Genomic DNA, 18,362 nt, shown 5'->3' with positions numbered 1-18,362 from the left:
GGTCGCCCCCAGGGGAAGGGGAAACCAGGTCACGGTGCCTCCCAAACCTGCCTGCCCAGATCCCACCCTCTCAGGGGACAGCGGGCGGGGCCGACCCGCCCTCAGGTGTCCTAACCAAGAAGACTTGCCTTTCTTCTACTGGGGGTTACTGGCAGCAGCCCCTCTCTCCCCTTCCCCCTTCCTCCCTCAGTCCCAAAGTCCGGGCCCCAAGCCCTCTCATCCTTGCATGTAGGAGTCCAGACATCCTCCCCCTCCTCATTCAGACGCAGGAGGCTGAGTCCTCAGCCCCCTTCTCTTCTCAGACCTAGACAGACGCCTGAGCCCCCAGTCCTTTCTGTTTCAGACCCAAGAGTCACAGCACTGAGCTCCTCTCCCTGGCCTCTGCACCCCCCTCCTCCCTCCAGAATTTCCCTTCAGCCCCTCAGCCCCACAGCCCCTCCTCACTCCAGCCCAGGCTGCTCTGTCAGTTCAGGGCGGGAGGAGGCGGAGCAGGAGGCGGGGAGTCCCAGTTAAAAGGCTCCAGGTCCCTGGACCAGGCAGAGTGAGCTCCTGGGGCCCTTCCTCTGGGTCAGAATCAGTAGGTGACCCCGCCCCCTGGCCTCTCAGAGCCTGGCACCTGGACCCGGGCCCCTCCTCCTTCAGGCCCAGGACTTTAACCAGAGAGCCCCTCCTCCTTCCAGCCCCGGGAATCTGAGCTCCAGCCTCCTCTTCCCCAAGATTCAGGAGGAGTCCAGGATACTAACTCCCTTCTCCCTGGGAACCTAAAAACCCAGACCCGCAGCCCCCTCTCTCCTCAGATCCAGGAATCGGGGGCCCCACCCCCTTCTAAGGCCCAGGTTCTGGGTCTCAGCTTTTTCCTCCCACAGGACCCAGAAGAACAGCTCTGGCTGCTCTGCTCCCCTGGACCCCCAATCCCAGGAACCTACTAGGATTTCAGGCTCCCCCCTCCTCCTCTCTCAGCCCAGGCTCTCCCTCCCCCAGGCCTCAGCATGGGACGCCCACCGCCTGCTGCCATGTGCACCTGGATCTTCCTGCTCTTGCTGCTGGAAGCCTGTGCAGGTGAGGAGGGCCGGCCGGCACCGGGGGTGAGTGTGCGCCTGTGTGCACGCCGTGGTGGCTGTGTGGGTGCCTGCGGTGGGTGAGGGAGGCGTGAGGTGTGTGATCGCATGTGGGGGCTCTGGGGCTGGCTTTGGTGGGGGCAGATGGAGGCATGGCTCTGGGGACACCAGGTAAGAGTGTGTCAGGGGATGGTGCAAATTTGCATGAGCACACCTAGCTTGCGGGCTGCTTGCTGAGGGAAGAGGAGACACACGGGAGTGTAGGAGCATGTGGAAGCATGCCTGGGTGTGTGACTGTGTGATGACTCACGGAGTTCAGCGAGTGTACGTGTGAATGTGTGCAGTGGCATGTGCCAGCTGGGAGCCCTACACATGAGGGTGTGTGAACACAGGAGGGAGGCAGGCAGAGAACCTGGGGTGTGTCCCTTTGAACCCACAGTGGTTTTTCTGCCCTCCTCCACCCTCATCACCCCCCTCCCACCGCTGCCCTAGGGGTGGCGATCCAACCGCTCCCTCCTGCTGCAGGGCACTGGAGGGCACAGGAGAACAAGGTGCTGGGGGGCCAGCCGTGCAAGTCCAATTCGCAGCCTTGGCAGACAGCCTTGTTCCAGGGGGACCAGCTGCTATGCGGGGGGTTGTCCTCATAGATGACAACTGGGTCCTCACGGCAGCCCATTGTAAAAAACCGTGAGTGGGTGCCTGGGGCAGAGGTGGGTTGGGCCTGGTGAAAGAGGGGGCTGGGTTTTACCTGGGGAAAGAGAGAGCTGGGTGCCAGGGCCTCTAAGGGAAGAGGTCTGAGAGAAGAGGGAGCAGGGAGCCTGGACGCCTGGGTCCGAGGGGGACTGTAATGACGGGGCTGCATCCCAAACTAATCCCCATCATTACAGGGAGGTACACGGTCCCGCTTGGGAGAGCACAGCCTGCAGAATAAGAGTGGGTCAGGGCAGGAAAGGGCTGTGGCCCGGTCCATCCCACATCCCTGCTTCAGTGGTGACAGTGAGGACCACAACCACGACCTGATGCTCCTTCGACTACGTGAACCAGCATCCACAGGGGCCCAGTGTGAAGCCCATCAACCTGACAGATCACTGCCCTCAAGATGGCCAGAAGTGCACCATCTCAGGCTGGGGCACTATTACCAGCCCCCAAGGTAGTTGGAGTGGAGGAGGAGCTGGTGTTCCCAGTGGACCCCAAGCCACTAGCAAAACTTTACCCTTGAAGGGACATAAGGAAGGGAATGTGACTGTGGGGTTGCAATTCACAAGTGGTCCATGTTAGGAACTTTGAAGGCCAGAATATGAATAGGATTGGTGGGAGAAAGAAAGCATAGTAACACATTGTTTAGCAGGGCTCGAAAATATGGATGGATGGATGGATGAATCCCTCCTTTATGATGGAGAGTAACGTGTTATGAGATCTTTGTTGTATAGGATTTTATATAATCTCATTAAATAGACCTGGGATACAAAGGATTTACAATGGCCCAAGAAAGCAGATTTCTCAGCCCCTTTTCCCTCTTGAACCCAAGAATACTGGCCCAGGCTCTCGGTCTCACTCGTTTATCTAAACGAACAGATAGACCCTGAAGCTCCATAAGGGCTCATGTTATATCTATTTTTTTTTAATTGGGGCATTCCTGGTGCTCAATACGTATTTGTCAGATGATCATGTGGATGAGTGAAAGAGGGGAACAAATGACTCCCTCCTTCCAAAAGCTGTTGTGAAGATTAAATGAGATGCGAGCATATAGCTCCTGGGCTGGTAGAGGTGCCCACGTTTCCCCACCCAAACCTACTGCTCAAAGGCAGGTAAGAAAGACGAATTCCACTTACAGTCATTAAAATGCAAACACTTGTGAGGATCTGACAGGCCCCACTTGCTGGACGGGATGAGTCCCTGTCCTTATAGAGATGCATACCAGGTGGGGAAAAATAGATAACAGAGAACATGAAATATGAGAGAGTTGTGGTATAATGAAATAGCCTGGATGGTAAGAGGATAGGGCAAGTGATGGCGAACCTTTTGAGCTCGGCGTGTCAGCATTGTGAAAAACCCTAACTTAACTCTGGTGCCGTGTCACACACAGAAATTTTTTTGATATTTGCAACCATAGTAAAACAAAGACTTAGATTTTTGATATTTATTTTATATATTTAAATGCCATTTAACAAAGAAAAATCAACCAAAAAAAATGACTTCGCATGTCAGCTCTGACACACGTGTCATAGGTTCGCCATCACCGGGATAAGGAGTGACAGAGGTGTGTTTATTTAAGATGGTCGGAGAAGGCGGGGGGGGGGGGGGGGGGGAGAGGAAGAGGAAGAGGAGGAAGAGGAGGAAGAGGAGGAGGAGGAGGGGGAGGGGGAGGGAAGGAGGAGGAGATGACGACAATGGGAAGTAGAATTCAGCTGAGATTGAGAACCTGGTGGCCTGGGGGTGGGAAGACTGGAGGGAGTGGGACAGACGTGTCACAAGAGGGCACCTCCAAATCCTCCTGTCCCAACTCTTAATTTGAAAATGACTCAAGGCAAGAAACAAAAGATAGGATCCAATGGTCCGAGATCAGGGGCCATGGCTCTGTTGAAGATGGTGAGAAATGATGAGCCACAAGGAATGTGCCAGAAACTACCCGTTCCTCCCCACCCCCTGCAGCTGTGGAAGCAGAGAGGAAAGGTTAGATCCAGGCAGGCATGGAGGGCAAGGGTTGCTCTCTCTGGGAACTTACAACCTGTACTCCCTCAGAGAACTTTCCAGATGCCCTCAACTGCGCAGAAGTCAAAATCGTGTCCCAGAAGCGGTGTGAAGACGCCTACCCTGGGAAAGTCACGGAGGCCATGATCTGTGCCGGAGACAGCAGTGGGGCTGACTCATGCCAGGTGAGTGACTTCCTAATCAGCCAATCGAAATCCCTTCTGAATTAGCCAACCTGAAACTCCTTCCCCCACCCCCCTTTCCCCCTGGTAGAGGCTGGAGGCACCGCAGTGGGATCACCCCCAAAGGGTTAGCACTCAGAGAGGTCATTCCCGTCTCTATAAGGTGGGAATAAGATTCAGAGAAGGCCACACTCTCCCTGCAGGTCACACAGCGCAGGGATCAGAAGTGTTGAGTAGTTGCTGTCGTTTTTATGGAAACCCCTGTCTGCAGGATGAGGATGAGGTTCAGGGAGGGGAAAGTTAAAGGGGGTGAGAGAATGTTTCCATGAAGGAGAGAGTTGGAGGCTACAGGACACACAACCTTCCGACGTTTGTGTGGACTCGGCCATCCACCAGCTAGTCGGCCACTTTGATTTGGCACCTGACTCCGTTTCCTAGCACAGCTGCCTGCTCCTATGATTGGTTTATTGGGGGAGCCATGCTCTCTTCTCAATTGGCCAGGGAACGGTGCCATGGATTACAGTCCTCCTTCAAAGACGCCCCATCCGCAAGATGACATGTCTTGGGGTTTGCCACAGATGTAACTCTCTCTTTTCCTTTGGCTGCAACTCCAGTCTTCAGGGCTCTTCCTGGCTTTGTCCTCTGCATGGAAACCCCGCCCCCTTTGCCAATGATTGGACCCTGAAAACGATGCTCCACTGCAGTTCTTCCCCATTGGCCGGGAACACAGTCATTCCATCAGTGATCCTGCCCTGAAATCAGTTTCTGTGAATGGTTCCTAGAGAGGATGGTTTCTCCCCACAGACACTACTACAATTATTGGCATAGGTGCATGCGTGTGTGCGTGTGTACAGAAACCCTGCTCTTTTTCATGTTTGGTAACTAGAGTCAATGATTTGTTCACCAAAAGCCAGGAATGGAGAACACATCAGCTCAGACCCTGATGTTTTCTTTTTAGATGGGACACGTCAGAGCACTCTCTTCTCTCATTGGCCGGGGTTTCCCTCACCCCCAGAGACAATTTGTCTGGTCCCTTGTATGTGGAAGACCCCACCCCACTCTCTTAACCTCTCGCTCACCCTAGCCTGCTGGGGCTGACCAGCAGACCCTAAGCGACAGATGACTACTCTGACACACGTTTGTGTGAAAGAGAGGGCTAAGGGACTGCCTGGCTAAAGGAACCAGACAGCCCCGTTTGCCTGCCTCCTTAGGCTTTTACTGTAGTAACAGCTTGAACTAAACTTGATCTCTACATCAGTAGTTCTCAACCTTCCGGCCCTTTAAATACAGTTCCTCATGTGGTGACCCAACCATAAAATTATTTTCGTTGCTACTTCATAACTGTAATGTTGCTACTGTTATGAACCGACATGTAAATATCTGATATGCAGGATGGTCTTAGGCGACCCCTGTGAAAGGGTCATTCAACCACCAAAGGGGTCGAGACCCACAGGTTGAGAACTGCTGCTCTAGATACTATTAGCAGAGTAAGCATCCTTGAGAAAACACCTGCATCTGCAGTGTCTTTAAAACAAGGACGTTTTGAAGTCTAAACATAACGATTCCAGTAAAACACCCAGGGGCTCAGACTTGTTTGGAAAAGTCAAGGCAGGGTCTACCACCCTCGGCAAGGTTCCCCTAGGTATCCGATCTTCCAGAGAATCCTCCTTACAAACTTTCCAACCAAGTCCCGTGCTTCCCTACATCAGCCAGCGGTTGGAACCAGGGGACAATGCTCCTGTCCCCAGTGGCTGGGGGGCCAATCATGCAGCAGAGCTGGTGCTAAATGCTGGGTACAGCTGGGTATCTTAGGTGAAACTCTCGCCCTACTCCCCTGCAGGGCGATTCCGGGGGCCCATTGGTGTGTGGTGGAGTTCTCCAAGGGATCACATCCTGGGGATCGGACCCCTGCGGGCAGCCCCAGAGGCCTGGTGTCTACACCAATCTCTGCCGCTACCTCGACTGGATCAAGAAGACCATGGGCAGCAGGAGCTCAGCCTAGGACAAGCTTTGGATGCCTCAATAAACCAAAAACCATGGCCTGGCTCCTTGCCTGTCTTGCTTTGGCCCTGCTGGGAGTGTGGAGGGACAGCATCTGTGCCCTATGGGAGGCTTGACAGGAAGTCTAGAGAGACCAGGACCCCATGGCCACTCTGGTCATCACCACTGCCTGAAGCGACCCCTTTTTCCTGGAAAGAGTTGGAGGAAGGGGAGATTAATTTCAGGGGACAGAAAACATGTAAAAATTTTTAAAAACCTTTATTGTTGTATTACATATGTCCCCCTTTTTCCATTAACCCCCTCCAGCCCGCCCCAGTCCCTCACCACCCCACTATCTGTGGCCATGGGCCATTCAAGGTTCTTGGTTGAATACTTCCCACCCATCCACCATCCCCTACCTTCCCTCTGAGATTCTGCACTCTGTTCCATGCTTCTGTCTCTCTGGATCCACTCCGTTCATCTGTTTACTTTGTTACTTAGATTTCACATATGAGCGAGATCATGTGATCCTTGTCTTTCTCTGACGAAGACTTATAATTTTTTAATATCCAATGGCATGGCCTGTCAAAGACAGACTTGAAAGGGTTTATGTTTCCTTTTCCTGAGCAGCTAATGTGTTCTTACCTGCCGAGGAGAGATTCTTCTTCCTCGCATTGTTAAAATTTTGAAATATGCAAAATAGGGTGCAGGAAGTATGTTGACAGCTAAACATGCATTCGTGAACACCCATAAAGCACCACCCAGGTGAAGAAATAGGACACTGACAGCCCTGAGACGTCTGAGCGACCAATTCCCTCCCCCACCTCCCCTCAGGAGAAATAGCACTCTTTCTCACAGGTTAGAGCTAGCTGCCCGGGGGTAACTGCTGTGGAAGAAGGGGGTGAGGCACATCATTGCTGGTGTCCAAGTTGAAGTGTGGAGAAGAGGAAATTTGGGGCAGTTCTTAGGAAAGATGTGTGTGGCGTGGGTAGTTGTTGTGAGGATATAACATATTGCAACCAAGTGGAGACAGACTCCCCTCTGCACCTCTCTCCTTGCTCTTCCAGGATGTTCTATGACTTTCTTGCTAACAACAATCTAATTCCTCTATTTGATGCTGCAAATCCCTTTTCTACTGCTTCCGCATTTTCATAGTGTCTGCTCCCTTGTGCCTTTTCCCATTTCTCTCATTTTAATTTTTCAACTTCACCTTCAACCATCAACAGCTCCATTATCCCAGAATTCTTTAAATTTTATTTATTCATTCATTCATTGAAAGAGAGAGAGAGAAACATCAGTTTGTTGCCCCACTATTTGTGCATTCATTGGCTGGTTCTTGTATGTGTCCTGACCAGGGATTGAACCTGCAACCTTAGCATATAGGAAGAATGCTCTAACCAACTGAGCTAGCTCACCAGGGCTCCCAGGATTTCTCAGGTCATATTTTCATGAAAGAAAATCCAACTGGTCCAGCTCAACTTTTCTCCTTCAGCCACATCATAGGTCCCTGAATGGCCAATGGTTTGACTGCATTCTGGTCAAGTGACCAACCCTATCCAATCACCACAGGGTGTTTGGAGTCATGCTCTATGAGTGGTTTTCCCCAAGGGTTGTGAGATATCTTGTATGCATCAGTCTCCCTGAACTTCCATGAAAGTCCCTTCATGCCAGAAATCCAGAGGAAATCTTTCATGCCTGACACTAAGTCCCTGGTGCCACGAATGCATATCTGGAGGGGCTACCCAAAGGTCATCTCAACATGAAGAATAGCCCAGATTTGGAAGCAGCCCAAATGTCCATCAGTAAATGAGTGGATAAAAAAGCTGTGGTACATTGACACAACAGAATACTGCTCAGCCCTAAGAAAAAAAGAAATCTTACACTTTTCTGCAGCATGGATGGACCCGGAGAGTATTATGCTAAGTGAAATAAGCCAGTCAAAGAAAGACAAGTACCATATGATTTCATTTATATGTGGAATCTAAAGAACAAAATAAATGAACATAGTGGAGGCAGACTCATGGATACAGAGAACAGCCTGACAGTTGTCAGAGGGGAGGGGATTGGGGGCTGGTTAAGGGTGAAGGGATTAAGCAAGGGAAAAAAATAAAGACTCATGGGTACAGACAACAGTATGGTGCCTACCAGAGAGAAGGGGGTAGGGGAGGTAGATGAGGAAAAAAGGGATAAATGGTGATGGAAGGAGACTTGACTTGGGGTGGTAAACATGCAATATGGATAACTTCCCTCTAGCGGAGAAGCTCTCTGAATCCTCGGACCCATTAGCTTTTATTTGATATATACCCTGATACTGGGAGATGACCCCAACATTCCTCATCGTTATCTTTTACCTGCATAACCTCAGTAAAGTATTTATGTGAGAGGTTAACGAACTTGCATTACCTGTAAAAGAAACATGTACCTTTCCATTGTCCTTTGTATGTATCCTATCCTACAGATTTCCCCACTTTTTAAAAATTCAACAAAGAGGGATATCACAAGCCATTGGCAACAAATTCCACCCCTGAACTTGTATAAAGGAGCTGAGAGGCAGGACTAGAATACACATTTGCCCTTTAGCAAAGCAAACAGGCATATCAAAGGTAAAGTTTGGTAAACAGTAAAAGGATTAGCAGGTTAGGGCAGTGGTCGGCAAACTCATTAGTCAACAGAGCCAAATACTAACATTACAACAATTGACGTTTCTTTTGAGAGCCAAATTTTTTAAACTTAGCCAAAACCGGTTTGGCTCAGTGGATAGAGCGTCGGCCTGCGGACTGAAAGGTCCCAGGTTCGATTCCGGTCAAGGGCATGTACCTGGGTTGCGGGCACATCCCCCGGGGGAGATGTGCAGGAGGCAGCTGGTCGATGTTTCTCTCCCATCGATGTTTCTAACTATCTATCTCTCTCCCTTCCTCTCTGTAAAAAATCAATAAAAATATATTAAAAAAAAAAAAAAAACTTAAACTATATAGGTAGGTACACTCTTATTAACTTAATTAGGGTACTCCTAAGCTGGCCTTTGCTAAAAACGTCCTCAATCTGATTGAGGTACATTCGCTGAGGTCGACCCCTTCCAACTCTCCCATCCACACTTGTCTTGTATACTTGTTTCGTCTATCTCTTTTTGTTCATCCTCTCTATATGTCCAAACCATCTCAACATACCTTTCTCAATACTCGACACATCTTCTTTCACTCCACAACATTCCCTAAAATTAACTTAATAAACTTTAAAGTTTTAAGTCTTAAATTATAGGTACGTTGAATAAAACTTGATATCATACTTAATAACGATATTTATTGATAAAATTAAATTCCTTACAATTTACAATATCCATAAAATTAAAACATGACAATGACTGACAAACACTAATGTGAACAATGGCCTTGCATCTCCTTGGAAAGTTTGGGTAAGTCAGGTTTGTATGTTGTTGTTTTTAATTTTAGGCACGATTCCAGGTTCTCATCAGTAAGACAACCTCTCAATTTACTCTTGATAAGGTTCATGCTTGAAAATGATTGTTCGCATAAATATGTAGACCCGAATAAGGAAAGAACAGCAAACGCTAGTTTTTTCAGTTGATTATATGAGTCAGGAATACTATTCCAGGTGTTAAAAATCAACGTATCTTTCTTCTCCAGGTCTTTCAAAGCAGACCACTTGTGCTGTGAACTAAGTTCACATTTGTTTTCCTCCATTATTTCTATGTCAGCACAAAGACGTTCAAATTTCGAGCTCCACAGTTCTCTGTTTTTTAAATCCAGCAATTGCATTTCAAAATTGCCAATGTCAATATTAAAGGGAGAAAAATTTAATTCTGTTACAGTAGCATTGAGAGGTTTTTTAACAAAGTCTAATGTCGCTTTGCTGTTTCTGAATTCCTGAAACCTGTTGAGAAAAGCTTCCCTCATATTTAAAAGTGTTGTTTTGAAATAGCAAATGTCAATATCAGAATTATTTTCTTGGCGATGTTTCAACAGGCTTGGAAAGTGAATCAAAGTTTCTCTTTCAAAATCTTGAGCAAAAAGATATAATTTGTTTTCGAATGAAATAACTTCTTCTAACATTGAAAAAGCTGTGTTTCCTTTCCCCTGTAGTTTACGATTAAGCTGATTTAGATGAGACGTAACATCTACCATGAAATAAAATTTTTGGATCCAATGATCATTCGTTAGTTCTGGATAGTGAATACCCTTCTCAAGGAGAAATGCGTTAACTTCTGTTAATAAGGAAGCAAAATGTTTCAAAACGTTTCCTCTTGATAACCAACGTACCTTGTTATGCAGCAGCAGATCTGCGTACTCACTCTCCATTTCAACTAAAAATTCTTTAAATTGGAGATGATTAAGAGCTTTAGCTATAATGGAGTTGATAATCTTAATCACCAATTCCATAACTTTGCAAATTTCTTCTGGAAATGTCTGCACACAAAGGGCTTCTTGATGAATGATGCAATGGTAAGTAAGTATCTCGTGATTAATTTTTTCTTTCAAAATAGCAACAAACCCGTTTCTTACGCCAGTCATACTTTTCGACCCGTCTGTTGAAATTGAGACAATTTTATCGAGCGGAATATTATGTTTTCCAATGCACTCAATTACAGCATTTGCTATATCCTCTCCACATGTTTGACCTTTGAGTGGCAATAATCCTAAAAGTTCTTCTTTAGGACCTGTAGATGAAATAAATCGTACAAAAAGTGAAACCTGTGCTGTATCATTTATGTCACAAGACTCGCCAACTGCTATTGATAAAGCTGAAACCAATTTTAGATCTTCAACTTGCTGGTTGGTTATATTCGAAGACATTTTGACTGTTCTATCTTTCACTGTTTCAGCAGATAATGGTAACTCTTTAATTTTTTTTAGAATATCTGCTTTGTTCTTAAAATCCCGAAATAGCTCTTCGGATGCATTTATAAAACAACTTTTTATATATTCGCCATCTGTATATGGTTTTCCTCTCTTAGCAATCTCTTGACTAACCACAAAACTTGCAATATTAACATTGTTGGAAGATGGCAACCAGTAATTAAATTCAGAATTTGATTTTTCTTGACTCTTCTGAAGTTCTTCAACCGCTTTCTTCCTTGCATCACCGACAGGATATTTAATACTAAATGACACGTGTTTAGTTGTAAAGTGTCTCTCCACATTTGATTTCTTGTTATGCGCCAATTTTTCCTGACAAATAAGACAGGTCGGAAGGCCATTTAAGTTTTGAATAAATGCGAAAGTCTCGGTCCATTCAACTTTAAATTCACGGTTTTCGTCTTCTGTTCTTCTTCGTTTCTTCTTTGTAGCCATGTCAAACAGGGCACCTAAAAAATGTTTCATTTTATAATAATAAAGCCAACAACACAAAATATCTACAATTCTTAAATTGATGACAAAAATACCTGTAGGATTTGCAGCTGGCTGGAAAAATACAGGTAACTTTATGCTTCTAGTAGGTACTTTTGTCACCCGTGTGCAATCTGCGGATGCGACTAGCACTAACCACTACACAATGAGACTGCCGGCTCACTTAACTCGTGCATAAATCGCGCGCGCCTCCCCCGCGCTGTGTATCCCGCAGTCTGCCTGCGCCATGTATCCCATCGCCCGACACCCCCCACTTCTTCTAATGCCACTTCTTCAAAATAAGACTTGCCCAGGCAGAAAACCCACTTCTGTGCATGGGCCACGGAGTTTCAATTGCACTGTACGTGCGCCCCCCGCACATGGTATTTTGTGGAAGAGCCACACTAAGGGGCCAAAGAGCCGCATGTGGCTCGCAAGCCGCGGTTTCCCGGCCACTGCCCTAGGCGGTTTGTCTCAGTGGTTAGTGTTAGCCCATGGACTGAAGAGTCCTGGATTTGATTCTGGTCGAGGGCATGTACCTCGGTTGCAAGCTCAATCCCCAGTCCAGGTCAGGGTGCCTGTGGGAGGCAACCAATTGATGTGTCTCTCCCTCTACCTTCCACTCCCCCCCAAAAAAAAATCAATGGAAAAATACCCTTGGGTGAGGATTAATAACAGCAAAAACCAACCTCATTGGTTCTGCCGTCTTAGCTACAGGGAAGAGGGAAACAGAGAGCACCCCCATCACCCTGCAGCACCCCAATGTGCATGGAGGTTGCAGAAATAAAGACCTTTCCCCTTTTCAAAAAGGATAGGGGTATGGGGAAAATCAGAGTCTCTATATGTGCAAGTCCTCAGCTGTGGAACAGGAACAAACCACCCAGCTCACTGGGCTCCTGAGGTCTGAAGGAACAAGTGCAGAGCACTGTGCATGCTCAGAGTGGGTGCTCAGCACCTCTCATTATACCAACATCACCACAATTTAGGTCTTTTTAACTAGAAATTTATAACATTAGAAACTTAACATGATTATTATGGAGTTAATAAGATACTTCTGTTCTTACCAAGAAGGATGGGGGGGGCTGTTGACTCCTGGAGGAACCACCTGCAGAAAGGAGTAGGGAGGGAAAGCAGTCAGCGGGGTGCAGGGCAACCATGGTCCCCGCATGCATCCCTCCTCAGAGCCAGGGCCCCTCAGACTCCTGGGTGTCAAAAATCCCAGGGGGCACCATGTCCTCAGGGGAGGTCAGAGCCCAGTGCTGGACATCATGGGGACCCTAGTCTCCCTCTTCACCCAGGCCCCAGAGCCACCTGCCTACAGTCCTAAGGGGACAACAGAGACAAGAACACAAAGATCCAGGCAGGAAAAATGACTAATACATGGCCCTGAGCTGCAACAAGGGAACCCCCATCGCCTGCCTTCTGACACTGTATCTCCTCATTGCCACCTCTCAGTGGCTTATCCCTGGGTGTCACTACTTGTATGACCTGCAGCACCTGACTTAAGCCCCTGTTGAAAATGGGAATAGATTAGCCTTGCAGACAGGCTGTTGGCAGAATCCAGTGAGATGGAGGCATCCCCTTGGCTCAGCTCCAAGGTGGGTCCGATGAGCACATCCCTGCACGTGCTCTGCCCACACCTCAGGCCTGTTTTCCCACCCAGCTCCCCAAAGCCTCCAGCTCTGGGCTAGATATGCATCGCCATTTCTTGCTTCTTAACCTGAGGAAGCAGCTATACCAGAACCTTCTGAATCAGAGAAAAGTTAAATGCCTGCCATCAGGATCTGCATGGATCTGGTGAGTTCTCAAAAGTACTGAAACAAGGCAAGCACTCCCTATTGTGAGCTACTCTTTAGCAAGCAGAAACCATTAAATCTGAGTTTTGTGAAGAAATATGCTGTCCACTTGAATGCACATATGCATGGCCCATGAACACAGACAATGGAGTGGTGAGGGTTTGGGGGGACGGACGGACAAGGGACAGGCTGGAGAGGATCAATGGGGGGGGAAAAAGGGAACAGGTGTACTGGTTAATAATGTGGATTTTGTAATCAAAACACGATAATTTCAACAGAAACATCAAAAGTGCTTTATTCAAAATAATGACCACCGCTAGCTACACATTTCTCCCATCTTTCCAATAATTTGTGGATACTATCCTAATAGAACTTTTCTTGTTTTGAGGCAAACCATTCAGAGACCTAATTTTCCACTTCTTTGTACGTTTTGAAGTGCTGCTCAGAAAGTGTGTGTGCCATCAATCAGAAAAGAGGTAATCTAAAGGAGCAAGATCTGGTGAATACAGCGGGTGGGTTAATACTTCCCAGGCAAGATCTTTTTTTTTTTTTTTAATATATTTTATTGATTTTTTTACAGAGAGGAAGAGAGAGGGATAGAGAGGTAGAAACATCGATGAGAGAGAAACATCAATCAGCTGCCTCCTGCACACTCCCTATTGGGGTTGTGCCTGAAACCAAGGTACATGCCCTTGACCGGAATCGAACCTGGGACCTTTCAGTCCCCAGGCCGATGCTCTATCCACTGAGCCAAACCAGTTAGGGCCCAGGCAAGATCTTTTAACGAGTCTTTAACTGGTTTTGAAGTGTGTGATGGTGGGTCATCATGAAGCAAAATTACTTTGCCATATCTTCTGGCCCATGCTGGTTGTTTTATGATCAAAGCATGGTTCAAATTGATTATTTGTTGTCGGTATTGATCAGTATTAACAGTTTCACCTTGTTTTAGAAGCTCATAATACACCACACCTTCCTGATTCCACCAAACGCAGAGCACTATCTTCTTTCAAAGCGATTTGGCCTTGCTGTCAATGTTGATGGTTGACCTGAATCAACCCATGATTTTGTGCATTTGGGATTCTCAAAATAAATCCACTTTTCACTGCCAGTCACAATTCAATGCTCGAAAGACTTTCTTTTGTGCCGCCGAAGCAGCATTTTACTGATGACTTTTCGGTTTTCCATTTGTCTTTCATTCAGTTGATGTGGCACCCATTTTCCTTCCTTTAAAATCTTTCCCATTGCTTATAAACAATCGGAAATTGTTTGCTGAGCAATGTCTAATCTTTCTCCAAGTTGTTTTTGAGTTTGACACCCATCTTCATCTAATAAGGCTTGTAATTGTTGGTCTTCAAACTTTTTTGGTTGACCTGGATGTTCTTTGCCTTTCACATCGCAATCATCACTTTTAAAGCATTTAAACCAGCGTTCACAAGTATCTTGAGATGGAGCATGTTCACCATAAGCTTCCCAAAGTATACAACTTTGAGCAGCACTTTTCTGCTCAAAATGATGAATTAAAACTTCTTGCAAATGCACATTTTTTGGCAAGAAATTGGACATTTTTAAGTGTAAAAAACTATGTTAACACCTTCAGAAAATTTGACAAATGAAGTTTTGAAGCTTGCTGCCAATGCCAAATAGCATACGTATCAAATTGCATATATATCAACCCATGTGTAACTCCATCTATTGAAAAAAATCCGATTAACCAGTACACCTGTATGTAATACTTTCAACAATTAAAAAAAAAAACAGAGACACTATTTCCCTTGCCCCCCATACCCATGTCCAGCTGGCACTTCCCTCCCTCCATGCTTTCCCCGAAATTCCCTCTCAAAGGGCACTTAGGGTGAAGAGCATCTGCCCCTCAAAAGACAATTAGGGCCTGGCCGGTGCTGCTCAGTGATTGAGTGTGGACCTATGAACCAGGAGGTCAGCTGGACTCCTGGTCATAGACACATGCCTGGGTTGTGGGCTTGAACCCCAGTGGGGGGCGTGCAGGAGGCAGCCAATCAATGATTTTCAATAAATGATTTTCTCTCATTATTGATGTTTCTTTCTCTCTCTCCCCCTTACTCTAAAATCAATTAAAAAAATATAAATGTGACAATTAGATGATCCAAAACTTGAGCTGACCACAAAAAGCAGCTTCTCCTCCCTAAAGGGCCTGCCAGCAAGTGTTGGAAGATCCAAGAACAGGGAACAGAGGGAAAGCCCTCCTAGAGCCTAGAACACTTGCTCCTCTTTGGGTAACCTGTATCCAGGCCCATTTTATGACTTAGGTCTTTTTTTTTTTAATATATTTTATTGATTTTTTACAGAGAGGAAGGGAGAGGGATAGACAGTTAGAAACATCAATGAGAGAGAAACATCGATCAGCTGCCTCCTGCACACCCCCTACTGGGGATGTGCCCGCAACCAAGGTACATGCCCTTGACCGGAATCGAACCCGGGACCCTTCAGTCCGCAGGCCGACGCTCTATCCACTGAGCCAAACTGGCCACGGCTATGACTTAGGTCTTTAAAACACTTGTGAAATATCTGCCATGGTGCACTGTCATTTTAACAGCCGTGTGTCAGTAGAGGGTAACTTTATTAATATAAGTTTATATGCACACAATTCATGGAAAGCTCTCAACTTGGCTAATACACTATATCCAGTCTAGAAACCAGTGACAGTATTAACTGCTAGCCACCCTAAACCTGAAAAATTGGACTTTTGATTAGTCCCCGCCCAAAACCAAAAATGTATGTATATTTCTTCCTTTCACAGCCTGTGCATTTCATTTTATTCAACTCCTCCTTTCAAAAGCAGGATATATCATGCCCTGCCTCCCTCCCTCCCCCACCCCCTAAATATGAGAGGACAACCTCTCTGCTCTTGACATATGTCAGATGCTAGACACAGAAACTGAATCTGAGGCTCAAACCCACCAATAGCAGAGCTGGGATTTGTATGTAAATACTGAGCATGACTGTTCACATATAAATTAGGTTCCAGGGATATCTGATGTGAAGTCACCCAAAATGCAGGTGTTTTAGATGTGGGTGGGTCAGGGAGTGGGAGCAAGGATTCTTACCAAGATAGGGTGGTGGTAGGTGGCCCCTCAGCTTGAAGAGACACCTGTAACACAGGAAGGACTTAGTGAGGTTGTGCCAAAGGTCCGAGGAGGCACTGTGTCCTCAGGGGTGATCAGAGCCCAGTGCTGAACATCATGGGAGTCTCAGTCCCTCGACAACCAGGCCCCAAGGCCACTCACCATCAGTGACTGAGACCACGCCAACAGTACTTAACAACTGGGAAACATTAGGGGTGACAAGGGCATTGTCATTAAGTAGAAAATATTATGTTAGGAACCTAAGTGGCAACTACTTTGGATGAAATGAATTTACTTTCAAAACACTAAGTACAAAAAAAAAAGAAATAAAAACACTTTAAGTGCAAATAACATAAACATGTGACTTGTGTCAAATATCAGGATTATGTCTATTTCCTGTATGTTTGAATATTTCACTAATAAAAAGTAAAAAGTGTAGTTGCTCAGCCCTAACCGGTTTGGCTCAGTAGATAGAACGTCGGCCTGCAGACTGAAGGGTCCCAGGTTCGATTCTGGTCAAGGGCATGTACCTTGGGTGCGGGCACATCCCCAGTGGGGGGTGTGCAGGAGGGAGCTGATTGATGTTTCTCTCTCACTGATGTTTCTAACTCTCTAACCCTCTCCCTTACTCTCTATAAAATAAATCAATAAAATATATTAAAGAAAAAGTGTTGAGCGTGGACTAATGCATCAGGAGGTCACCGTTCAATTCCTGTGTCAAGGGCACATGCCCGGGTTGCGGGCTCGATCCCCAGTAGGGGGCACTCAGGAGGCATTGATATTTCGATCTCCCTCTCCTTTTCTCTCTGGAAAAAAAAAAAGTGAAAAGGGGGCACGAAAAAGAAAAGAAACGTATGGGGCAGTGGCGAAAAGGCGGCAATGCCAATGATGAATGAACGAGAAAAATCTTCCCACTTGGGACACAGTGGTTTGGTGGGGGAAACGGGAAATGAGCTTCACGGCCGGTAGGCTGGGGCGAGCCATTGCTCAGCAGCCGGGAAGCCCAAGTCCAAGGCCTTAAGGCAGTGGTTCTCAACCTTGGCTGCACGTTAGAGTCACCTGGGAATCTTTTTAAAATCCTGATTTCTGGGCCTCGTCCTCCGGAAATTCTGTTTCTTTGTGATGGGGTGGGGCCACAACATTAGTAACAAAGAAACAGAATTTCCGGAGGATGAGGCCCAGAAATTAGGATTTTAAAAAGATTCCCAGGTGCCTCTAACGTGCAGCCAAGGTTGAGAACCACTGCATTAAGGCCTGACTAGCCCAGAACTAACGTTTAACCGACTGTGCGGAGTGACGGGGTCAAGAGGATTCCTGAAGGCGGACAGAGGCCTCGTTTGCTTTCTCCTGAGGCCATTCCTATCCGATTCTCAGAACACCAGCCATTCGCGTGGAGACCCCACTTCCACGTTCCCCTTCGTGGCCTCTGGGGTCCGAACTCCCCTCAGTCTCTGTTCGAGGCGGCAAAACATGCGCAGCCGCCTGGGGTGGGAAACACAGAAGCGACTTCCGAAGGGAAGCACGGGCGGCAAATCTCTGGAGAACTCGCCGCCTCACGCCCCCCGCCCCCCAGGAAGACGGACAAAATGGTGGACGCCCGGGCCGTGCGCCGCTGAGATGGTGCCGGCCGCTAAGGTGGCGAGTCCTCCCCACTGCACGCGCCCCCCACCCGCTCCAGACGCCCCAAGATGCGGGGCGAAGGCCGTGGTCCCGACCACGCGACAGCGTGGCCATCCCGCCACAGCCCCGGCCACCTCATTACACGCGCGGCCCAGACCCCCAAGCCCCGCCGCGCAGACGGAAAGAAACCGAAGACGAAGGAAACACTCACCCGATTCCGACTTTCTCCTCAACAAACGCGGCGGGGCTCGCGCTCGCGTCCCACTTTAGGGAGCGCGCCGCTCGCGAGGACGCCCCACGGCCAGTCTGGGCTCCGCCCCGAGGCGTCTAGTGGCGGCGCCGGTGCCAGAAACCCCGCTTCGGTGCTTGAGGAAGGACAGTATCTGTCCCCGTTAGAATCCTCCTGAACGTCGGGACATAATACGTTGCCCCCGTAGGCGGAGAACACAAACCGAGGAAATATCGCCGCCTGTTGTCCTGTCAGGAGCGTCAGGCACTTCGGTGGACGGCCCCAAAGAAGGATCAGAAAGGGGAAGGACCCCGAGTGGGGGCGGGGTCCGCGCCCAGCCCTGGCGGAAGGAGCGGGGCC

The 18,362-nt window shown here is 47.7% G+C and overlaps 1 protein-coding gene, 1 long non-coding RNA gene and 2 other non-coding genes across 4 annotated transcripts; 1 reads left to right on the top strand and 3 right to left on the bottom strand.

Annotated features, from left to right (window-relative positions):
* Positions 1-600: 600 nt before the first annotated feature.
* On the top strand, positions 601-5,970 carry KLK8 (kallikrein related peptidase 8). Its single transcript, XM_070402099.1, is given in 7 exon segments — positions 601-1,059; positions 1,551-1,693; positions 1,696-1,749; positions 1,946-2,119; positions 2,121-2,208; positions 3,801-3,934; positions 5,772-5,970. Coding segments are annotated over 7 exon segments (825 nt in total). The 5' UTR covers positions 601-989; the 3' UTR covers positions 5,934-5,970.
* A 3,221-nt stretch (positions 5,971-9,191) lies between these two features.
* On the bottom strand, positions 9,192-18,078 carry LOC138999528 (uncharacterized). The gene is made up of 4 exons (XR_011469398.1): positions 17,985-18,078; positions 16,136-16,179; positions 12,321-12,361; positions 9,192-11,234 (listed from the first exon to the last, which is right to left on the bottom strand). It is a non-coding gene; the product is annotated as an uncharacterized lncRNA (long non-coding RNA).
* LOC139000442 (small nucleolar RNA SNORD88) lies at positions 12,444-12,534 on the bottom strand. The gene has a single exon (XR_011469617.1). It is a non-coding gene; the product is annotated as a small nucleolar RNA SNORD88 (small nucleolar RNA).
* On the bottom strand, positions 16,174-16,280 carry LOC139000446 (small nucleolar RNA SNORD88). Its single transcript, XR_011469623.1, has one exon. It is a non-coding gene; the product is annotated as a small nucleolar RNA SNORD88 (small nucleolar RNA).
* Positions 18,079-18,362: the final 284 nt, after the last annotated feature.

This window comes from Myotis yumanensis, unplaced genomic scaffold (assembly GCF_028538775.1).
Source record: "Myotis yumanensis isolate MYYU_CA2020_CCGP unplaced genomic scaffold, mMyoYum1.0.hap1 SCAF_23, whole genome shotgun sequence".
Lineage (NCBI taxonomy): Eukaryota > Metazoa > Chordata > Mammalia > Chiroptera > Vespertilionidae > Myotis > Myotis yumanensis.
This window is presented reverse-complemented; position numbering and strand designations above follow the sequence as displayed.